The 10,815-nt window shown below is 42.3% G+C and overlaps 1 protein-coding gene across 2 annotated transcripts in view; it reads left to right on the forward strand.

The window, feature by feature from the left end:
• Nucleotides 1-4,983: 4,983 nt before the first annotated feature.
• The window catches only part of LOC109469843 (hemicentin-2-like), a 20,001-nt gene continuing 14,169 nt past the window's right edge, over nt 4,984-10,815 (forward strand). For both annotated transcript variants that reach the window (XM_019768576.1, XM_019768577.1), the window contains exon 1: nt 4,984-5,075. In XM_019768576.1, coding sequence (XP_019624135.1) covers nt 5,018-5,075 — 58 coding nt within the window. In that variant the 5' untranslated portion in view covers nt 4,984-5,017. The remainder of the gene's footprint in view (nt 5,076-10,815) is intronic.

Raw genomic sequence — 10,815 nt, forward strand, 5'->3', positions numbered from 1 at the left:
TGTACAGTGATAGGAAAACATCGCGGGCCAAAGGATGGCAATCAGCTGTTTCGTCGCGGCTGGAAGCTCAAAAGTCTCAGCACCATCACATATAGGATAACACTGATAGATAACATCAAAGATTGGCGAATGTTCTCCATAGTTTAATGTAGAGGAAATACAAACTTATTTTATGGGTCGGTATGAGCTCTAAATCGTGGTTTTCTAGCTAGGTCAGATTTTGTCCGACACCTAGCGATATTTGTTCAAAGTTCAGAATGCCCTCGAACCTTTAAACTCCATTGCACATGCCATGGCTTCGGCGGAATGTGACGGAATATTTGTCACGTAAGTCTCAACATATCGCTCGCTTCTAGGCGTTGACGAAACCATATATTCCACGCCATATATTGCCGGCCATAACCTCGCACAGCATCTTTACAAGCGAGCAGAGGAAAGAGATAGGCGCAGGAAATATCGAGCTAGCTCTGCTTCCCGAGATAGATTTGCCTGGCACTTGACGCGACGAGCAGATGTGTAAATGTGTCGTGTATTTGGTCCAAGTGTTCGGCTCAGCAGTTGTCTCTCTGGCAGTGTGGGTACTATAGCTACATAGTCACAGTGAATTCAACGATTTCAAGTCTTATTATATTAATCATGCCTAAAGTCGCGGCCTTAACAACGTACAATACTGAGAAATGCAGTGCATACGATCATATCGTTCTTTGTTTGAAGAGGTTGAAAAATCAATTTCGTCTGAAAAGACTTCAAGGCCACGAGACAATCCCTAAAACCATAACCCTAGTTGTTATATATACCGCAGCCATGGGCATCACTAAATCATTAAACGGTTCACAAATAAACCTTCAATAACATTTCGTGGAATTGTCCACGATCATGTATGCCTTCGATCAGTTTACAGTTTCAAGTTTTAACTAGCATGTATCTTGATTGAAGGCGATTTTTGTAGAGAAAAATAGACGAGACAACTCATCAATTTAATTTACCTGCAAGTAATAATAGTAAAATCAAATAACCGTGAAAAATAAGATATGGGTCAAAAGTCAACCCCTGAAGACATTAAGCAGGAAGACAATTAGTCCTTACGGTGAGGGTCGATGACGTTCATTGACCTGTAGGTCAAATGTCAGGCTACAGTACTCAGAGATTATTGGAAGTGCACTTTTTGTGTCGGTAGAGGCAGGTGCGAGCATAAACAGTGGCATATATGCTATTATACTGTTGTATAAACACAGTTTTACGGACGGCCCACATATATACTATATATATAACGTTATATACATTTGAATATTTGCAGCCATATGTACCATCGCACATTATATAGATTATGCGCTACTGTTATCCAATGAACAAAATAATTGGTACTAGCTGAAGATACTAACTAGGCCAGGGCTTCGAGCTATGTTTGCCATTGAATGAAAACAACATCTTGTTCGACAGGCATAGATGTACCATGTACCGTTGCGTCATCCCATGAGAAGTCTATCGTGAGTCGTGAGGACGGATCGTCGTGTTGCCTTCCGTGATGACGGAAAAGGTCATGGTCATCGGGCCGCGACGGAATCACATAAGTCAGCGTTATCTGAGATCTTACATATCATTTGTCAACAAGATATGACATATATTGGCAATGGTTTGCACAGTAACAGTTTATCAGAATATGAAACGATGTTAAACAGAACGACAAGTAGATGATATTCTTGAAATGCGTTCCAGTCGGGGTGTGCATGTCTTCATTCGTATTGTCACTTAAGTATAAAAAGCAGTTGGCCAGTATGTGTACCGGTTGGTATGTATTCGATGTAGGAAGGGAACATATGAAAACAGACCAACCCAATCTTTAGGAATGTGGTGGGCGGGAGGCTATATCTGTATATATCTATCTGTATATATCCCATGGCCCACTGCATTTGTACATGTATGACATCCTGTGATGTAACACAGCGATCTTTTCTTAAGGTTGGTACACATTATCTAAGTCACTTGCGTATTGGTTCCCAGTTTTCAGGCAATCATGGAATTCTGTACTTTGCAATTGATTGCAGTTCTGGTGTAACATTTATGGCTTTTAAACGCTTCGACCTGGCTGATGCGGCGGTAAGAAATGATTTAATTTCGCCCCATAACGTCACATGTTGCGGGTCGCCGGTGCATCTCGAGCAGACCACAGACGCGCGCTCACCAAACACGACAACTTAATAACCGTTGATTATTAAGATTTTGGTCTTAAATGAAAGAATATACATCCCCTAACAATCTCTGAGAAAGATTTTGTCTCACGTCACTCCGTTACCAAGCAACGGGTCAATAAAGTTGCGTCAAAATTTTGATATGAGCAGCGCCACCTGGCAGTCTGAAATAAAAGTACAGCAGATATCTTAATTACCCTTATGACGTGTCGGAAACAGTAATTTATTGTTTTTTTCGTTCCGTTGGGTAGATTAGTGTGTTCTGTATGAGATTGTTTGCCTGTAAACCTGAATAGACAGCAAGTGATAGATCTGAACGATGCTGATCATTTGGTGTATGCTGGCAAATGAGACGTAGCATCAGTAAGGACATTGATGTGCATGTCGCATCAGGACACGCCCATAAAAGCGAAAACATCGACATTACACAAACAACAGTAAAACCAAACATATACACTTGCTAAAATTTGAACCCGAGGTAAGAAGAAGTAAGCGCCATGCTGCTGATAGTGCATCTAGCGCACTCTAAAAGTCAGCCTAGGCGGGAATGGGGAGTGGTTTACAGAGGTGACGCAAGATTCTGCTTACAAAATGCGAGGCAACTTCGGTCAAAAGTACCTTTTTTCTACTAGTTGAGAAGAATAAAGGCAAAAGAGGCCAGATTGACCATAAACTATCACTCAGAAAGGAAGGGGAATTCCAGACAGCGTTCTTAGAACAGAGCAAAACAGAAACTTTTCCAATGGAAGTTACAGTAATGCTTTGGCATAATATATCCCTTCTCACCTAAGTAGAAATTAACTAAATCTAGTCTGATTTTGCAGTCTGGAAGTCTGGGGGATACAAATTCACGTCAGCTGTAGCGTGCCAGGTGTTTTTCTGTTAGTTTTGGGAGGGGGGGCGGGGTAAGGATCCACCGCCCTGACAGTGGCGGGGGGGGGGGCGCCAGACTCAATGCGTGCATGTGTGCGTGCGTGCGTGTGTGGGGGGGGGGGTAACAATGGCACAAATTTCGGCCAGCGGGGTAATCAGACGTAATGGGAATTACTTTGGGATGCAACCAGGTAACCCTACTTGTCAGGCATGCGATTTTAGGTTTGTACACAGTCAGGCTGCGGGCAAGGTGGTTTTGAACGATCCGTAGCACATCGGATTGCCTTGTATTTGACGTCTTTTCCTGTAAAGCAGGAGCGCACATACCTTTATTATTTGAATCTTTTCCTGTTCTGTGGTTCCTTAACTCTATCCACAATTTCATATGAACATCTAAGTTCCGTAATCAACGCTTCTAATGTTTGCATGTGTTGTCCGTGAATTTGGGTTTACACGATTTCTATATAATTTGCAAGCGTGTGCTTGTCAGTCCTTGCTTTTACAGACGCCTTACACAACACTGACAGTCAGGGAATAATCTTTAGTGTATGTATCTTGAATATGACAGCTTTTCAAAACGTTATTTGACTGTAAATCTTTGTAAAACGGAGAATGGTGAAAGGACGGCGTCAATCAACCCCCGCAGAAATGGCCTCGTCCGTTGCCATGGCAACGGGCGTGGTTACGCAATGCAATTTGCGCTAGAAAAATCGGACATTAAATCCTGGGCAAACATTGTTCAAAAATTGGGACCTTAGCACTAATCGTTGATTTTTAATGAATATTTTTCATATTTAATTAATAACCGTTGATTATTAAGATTTTGGTCTTAAATGAAAGAATATACATCCCCTAACAATCTCTGAGAAAGATTTTGTCTCACGTCACTCCGTTACCAAGCAACGGGTCAATAAAGTTGCGTCAAAATTTTGATATGAGCAGCGCCACCTGGCAGTCTGAAATAAAAGTACAGCAGATATCTTAATTACCCTTATGACGTGTCGGAAACAGTAATTTATTGTTTTTTCGTTCCGTTGGGTAGATTAGTGTGTTCTGTATGAGATTGTTTGCCTGTAAACCTGAATAGACAGCAAGTGATAGATCTGAACGATGCTGATCATTTGGTGTATGCTGGCAAATGAGACGTAGCATCAGTAAGGACATTGATGTGCATGTCGCATCAGGACACGCCCATAAANCTTTGTAAAACGGAGAATGGTGAAAGGACGGCGTCAATCAACCCCCGCAGAAATGGCCTCGTCCGTTGCCATGGCAACGGGCGTGGTTACGCAATGCAATTTGCGCTGAAAAATCGGACATTAAATCCTGGGCAAACATTGTTCAAAAATTGGGACCTTAGCACTAATCGTTGATTTTTAATGAATATTTTTCATATTTAATTAAGGTCTCATTCATGAGTTTTTTCCATACATTAGAAACCATGCATTAATGAGTGACTTACGAGACCGTGTTCCCTATGATCCTACATTAAATCAATTGATATCTTTCATGCTATGTTGAGCACATTTACTCTACGTCTCATAAAAAATTGCCAACGACTTCTATACACACAATCCCGTTTTATGGGAATCACAAACTGCACTTAGCAGCTGTCCGCAAGAGGCCCTCCCGCGCTGCAAACCTACGACCGCACAACTCACAACAATGGACTGTGCACGTCCGACCTAGCGCGCGGCTGCCGACAATTACGTCCTAATTTCATCAGTTACAAACAAGCTTTCACCGCTTTGACGTTTTACATCAGTTGGGATGGCTAAAGGGAAAATTCTCACCAATAAAAACACTCGTTCATACAGCCGTTTAGTTTTTGACTTGGTACTCTTTTAGGGGGTACACTCGGAGTAATACATGAATGAGACCTTAACACAGAAATCTGGGGCGAACAACTTGAACTCCGGGGTTCGATTCTCCAACAGCTGTCCTCCGTAAAAGAGATGGAGCCGAGGTCCTGGGTTCGAGTCCTGGTGGTGCTGGCGTGTGTCCTGGTCGCAGGTACGTGCCGGTACTGACGAAGTACGTGGGTGGGGACGCGTGTGGGGCGAGCGGCCCGATTTGAGCAAGAGAGCCGCTCTGTTTACGGACATGCCATGTTTAAGCTGGGGCTGCAGGGGTCCTGACTAGCTAACAGTACGATATGGACCGAAGGATAAGAACTGTCCCGAATAAAGACGGCCTATAGATCAGATTACTAAGTAGACGAATGTTTATACATGATATCTAATATTGACATGGGGACGTTATGATTTCTTCAGACGTCAGTAAAATATTTCATGATCATAAAATCATAACCAGCTACAGAATATGTGTCATTACTTGTAACTAGTGGTGAAAGGATAGATATCAACGTCTATATCCCCGATTATGGAGATGACACCGGGTAGATATTACTGACATATACAACTGTACGCATGCCGATGTCTTCATTACACCTCAGTAATGACAGGCGTATTTACGTCTAAGTTACACCAAATCTGTGGGTGTACGCATGTCATACTACATCGGAATTCGGACCGGGGCGTAACGTCACCTGCGTCATTATACCTGAACTAGTAGGGACCTTACTCTATGTCTGAACTTTGAATGTCCGATATGCCTATGTCCTAGTTACATGTACATCTGAGCTATAGGCTTGTCGATGACTTAATTACATGTCTGAATCGTGAGGAGTTTGTCTTTGCAATCATATATCAAAACATACATACAATGCAATGTCTTGTCTTTAACTCTTCTACTTGGAGCCTCTCTTGGGCTGGAAAAACCATCCATGCATGCCCGATGAACTGCCTTTCTGCATAAATCTGTTCTTTCTATATCTAATAGAAAAGTGTCTAACCTACTCGCCATTCTTGCTGTAACGACTTGCCCTGTTTCCCAGCGCTGTAATTGGGGTACAAGTTCGCTATTGAGTGAGAAGAAAGCGGGTGTTGTGTGAATACAAACCGGTCCGCCCTGACAGAAAGGACTTGTCAACCTTACAGTAAAACAGCAGCAGCTTTCACAAAGATTTTCTGCTTCGAGATAGCTTTTCGTAACATGAACTCCCTTTATCTTTTCTCTGTATCATACATCACCATATGTGTTATATAACATTTATCGTTTATCAACCCATGCCTTTCTCATCATTTACTGAAAATTAAAAGATAATCCGTAATGTGGACTGCAGAAGGTCTTGATTATCGTGTGTGACCTTTCACGAGCGGTAATGTTTGTAACACATCTCAGTCATCTGAATGTAATGTCACATGAAAGCACCAGGTCCGTGTATCAGCCGCCAAGTCGTACCCCACCCAGCCGGGCCTCTTTGGTTTTAACTGTGGGGATGAAACATTAATAATCATAGAGGATCATGGATATGTTATCATGGACATATTCTTCATTTTAATACGACACTTCTCTGATGCGATATACAGGTAGTTGAAATTTGGCTGTTTATTGCTTGTTTGAATACGTAATTGAACATAAATGCACATTTTATGATGGACGGTCAGCCTGGTCACACAAGACGTCGCCTCCCCGCATCAACGTAATCTCGTACTTAATAGTGCCAAATTAACTGGTGTTGCTGGCGGAAAAGTGGATTAGAAGGAACTTACACGTGAGTCTCTCCCCTCTGCAAATTCATAATTGATGCGTCCCCATCGAAAATTAACATGTAACCTCCCGAAGGAGACAGCGATAACAAGGTCCCATACGTTACAATAAAGATGTTTTGCTGAGGGAACAATTTGATAGCACTACTTCGACGAACTGTAATTATAAATACCGATGGCTGCACTACCCTGGTGGCTCCTCGCACGCTTGTAAATCCCGAACCGAACACAACGCTGGAAGTAAAGTACATATGATTGACACCTACCAATTCAACTCTATATGTTTTAGAATTCATTTCAAAATCTTCGTCAAAGCCAACCATTGTACCAAGAACCACGAAATCATGAAATTGTATCTCTAAAATGTACCTCTGAAATTCTATCCTAGAGCCCTCTTGCCTGCTTGCATCAACATCAACTGTTTTTGCGATCAACATTTGTTATGGAGTATAAGTATACAATGTGACGGTTGACGCTTTTTACGTGATTTGTCTCTTTGTGGTTTTAAGGTGGTCAATCAATTTTGTCCAATTGGTATCCCACATGCATGAACACCAATATACACTAACCCGCCTCCAACTCTTCAGTATTACCCGTGTCAAGGGCAATAAAGGGAATAATTAGGTATCCATAGGATTCTTCAGAGACGAAACACTCTATAGATCACGCCCCCCTCCCCGGGAGGGCCTGTGACAAATTACCGCTCCAAATCACGTCGTGATGACGCGGAGATAGGGGTTGACTAACGGCCTTGTTGACACCCGGATCCGTCGGACGAGTCGTGCTTCTCAATTAGTCTTATAAGCTTACAGCTCTATTGACACAGGCACGGTCAAGTCTACATGGGATCATAATGTATAAGGTAGACATACAGGGACGAGGTATTAGAGTTCGAGCCACTCAACATTTAGCGGTGTTGAATCGAATTAAGCAAATTTCCATGCAGCGTATTTTAACTATGAAATGATAGGACTCTCTAAATGCGTTCCTATGTAATTCTTCTCAATAGATATTTTATTTCTAATCTCTTCATTTTCATTTGCTTAATTCAAATGCATATTTCTTACTTTGTATCATTTTCATTTGCTCAATGCAAATGCATATTTGTTACTTTGTATCTTACTACTGCATCCCATCATCAACAGCTCTATAGAGAGTTAACAATCCAGTTTTAAGTGCGAATCAATGTATAATACAGCCTTTCGGCAGGACAAAGTTCTTGCCCCACCCCACCATGTTAAACATGCGTAGCGCATATGGGAAGTTATCTTTCCTGTTTTCTGCCACCCAACATGTTGTCACAAGTGTTTTACCTGTAAAAACCACAGGACGTCAGGATTGGACTGTTAAACATCTGGCATGGAGGAAATTGCTGGATCAATCTGTTGAGAGGATGGTTTATTGCAATGATCAAATGTCGGTCTAGCGTTCACACTTCTTTCATCCAGAATTCGAAGGGTTCCTCCGCTCCTTTTCCTCCTTCCTGTAGTGTCCGATGTGAGACACAGACCATTAGTGAGCTGTACATCTGAGGATTTAGCATTTTGATAAATGTCAACTTCCACAGTTGGCTTATAGCGCATAACTCAGTCTAATAGCACATTTCCCTCTACACAAGTTATTTACACAACATTTCTATTACCAGATTTCTCATCATTTAATGTCATACATCTCTACTTTGCTTCTTTTTTCAATTCATACCCCTGAGACTGGCGCTCTCTGGCTGGTTTTGTATGCCAAACCACCCCACCTCCTTCCCCGTGTATTTCAAGTGGCCCAGTTACATGTTTAAATGTTACTGTATCAATAAAGTATTTATTCCGAGTCATGAATATTCGCAGACTTGTATAATTGGCTTAGTACATATTCATCAACGTACGTGCAGGGGACAGATCTTTTCTCTTTCACAGTGGATGGGGAGAGGGTTGCTATAAATGAATCTTTGACGCTACAAATACGCTACGGAAAAAACCTCTTACGTCGTCTAGTTCCAAGGGGCTACTTTACCTAGAAGTGTTTGTTCTGTGTCGAAACCTGGTCTTGCTCCACTGCAGACAGCTAAAGTGGCCGTTGTCTCGAATGAAGAGATAAAGGGAAAAATATAGAAAGTGTGTTTAGACTCAAGCAGCGGGAGATCTAGTCCGCGTTATTTGACTCAGTGGCTACTTGTTAGAGATGAAGAGGGCAGGGCACAACTTAATCAATAGCTCACTCTAGACATGATTTGGGGGGTGTTTGTGGCAGATAATGAATGGCAGCTGTTTTCCTGTCGCTACTTCAGCTTTGAAACGTTACAGGTGACGTGTACCACGCGGTCTTTGACATGACGAAATCCTGGTTACGACATGGACAGTGGACCTGAGAGGCCGAGTTGCCCAGACACTACCACAACAGTAGGGATGTTCCCGCGCTATTTTTATCCCACCCCTGACCCACGAGTTCCAGGGGAACTAGAAATACTCCACATGTGACGTGTCCAGATTCCGGGCACGATTTCTAGGCCGAAGGCCGCTTTGTCTGGGTCAAATACAGGTCTCTGCTATTACGAGAGGAGGTTCGGGATTCCCGTGATTTAGGTGCAATGACTTTCATTTTAATGCCAGTCAATATTGATAGATGAATGTTTTGTGCCCCCCTCCCAAAAAAAACGCAAGTCAGAAAGAACATGATGACGTTCTTTCTGCCACCGCAGTGTGGATTCCGTTGAGGCCCATTAATATAACGGTCAAGCTTCAGGTTGAATGTTCAAACTCTCAATCGAGTTTTTCAGCTACGTACATCTCGAGTACATGTGTATGTTCAGCTAGTAAATAACAGATAAATCATCCCCAGTAATCATTGACACTGCAGAACAAAATCACGGTTTTAGTTCGTTTTAACTTGTACCTTTAACACTAGTTAAAACTATTAAGAAATATTTTGTAGGGTAAATATTAGCTAAAAACAGCAGCATATTTCTAGTGGCTAGTAAAGTATTATGAGGAACACGTTCTTTCACGCGCACCATTGCCCAACCATATCATGATCATTCACTGCCTGTCAGCTCATCTGCAGTCTCAAGCACCTTCAACACGTAACAGCCGGTAATAACCGGGCAGGCAAGACAATGATAGTGTGCACGGAGCTGACCTTGACGTGACCTTTCCTCCATGACTGACGCTTTTGCGTGTTCTTATCACGTCTAAGAGCTTATTTCATAGTTCAGCCTGAAATTCACCGCCTTGAATAATTGATGATGGAACGATATTCTGTAAGAGTTTATTTATGGGCCAAAGCAAACAAAACGGCATAAAGACACTGCGAAGCACCTATGTACATGTACCACTTTCTTTGAAACAAAGACAATCTTTTACGTCATGTGTGAAAATATATGCCTCCTGCATCCATTCTTATGGCCTTTTGAGGTCCTGAACTCAGCGCGGCCCGGATTTTATCAGAACAATAACATTTATGATACACTGCTCTTCGTGGCTGTCGTAGCAACGTCGTATGAAAATATTCTCTACACACAGTTTTACAAACTCTGCTGACGGTGAAAGAATCAATATTGATTGATTACCTGGCAAGCCACCCTTTCCCCTCAGCTCATTACCGTCCTCCCCGTACCGACTTGTCTGTACCTCCCGGGTGATGGAGCACCTCAAACCACGCGGGTCTGCTCACAATCGATTTTCCTCTTATCTGTGCAGGTCCAGTTTCTTCCCGTGGCTAACTGATTGTAAAGACCGACTGTTCTCAGTCGGATTATCACTTCAATGATCAAGATTTCCTACAGATGCAATTATGGGGCAACCCTTAAAGAGCAGGCTTGCACTATATAAGCACCCAATAAATTCGGGTAACGTAAACTACCAGGCACCATTCTGTCCCTGACTACCGTGGTGGTAACATGGGCAGAGGGCTCTTGAAGACACTTTGTGTTTGTAACATATTGACAGCAGATAAGGAATTTATGTACATGTACAGTCTGTTGTACATAAAGAAGATAGCCTCACCTAACCCAGAATATAAAGTAATTACAACACTGTACTGCCTTGCCAAGGTTTGGTGGTGTTATAGATTGGCTGGCAGTTACTTGAATAGTTCTAACAGAGCTCCAGTCTACTATTGTATACTAGTGCTGCTTTCTCATACTACCAAAT

Source organism: Branchiostoma belcheri, unplaced genomic scaffold (genome assembly GCF_001625305.1).
Source record: "Branchiostoma belcheri isolate BF01 breed outbred unplaced genomic scaffold, Haploidv18h27 scaffold21, whole genome shotgun sequence".
Classification (NCBI taxonomy): domain Eukaryota; kingdom Metazoa; phylum Chordata; class Leptocardii; order Amphioxiformes; family Branchiostomatidae; genus Branchiostoma; species Branchiostoma belcheri.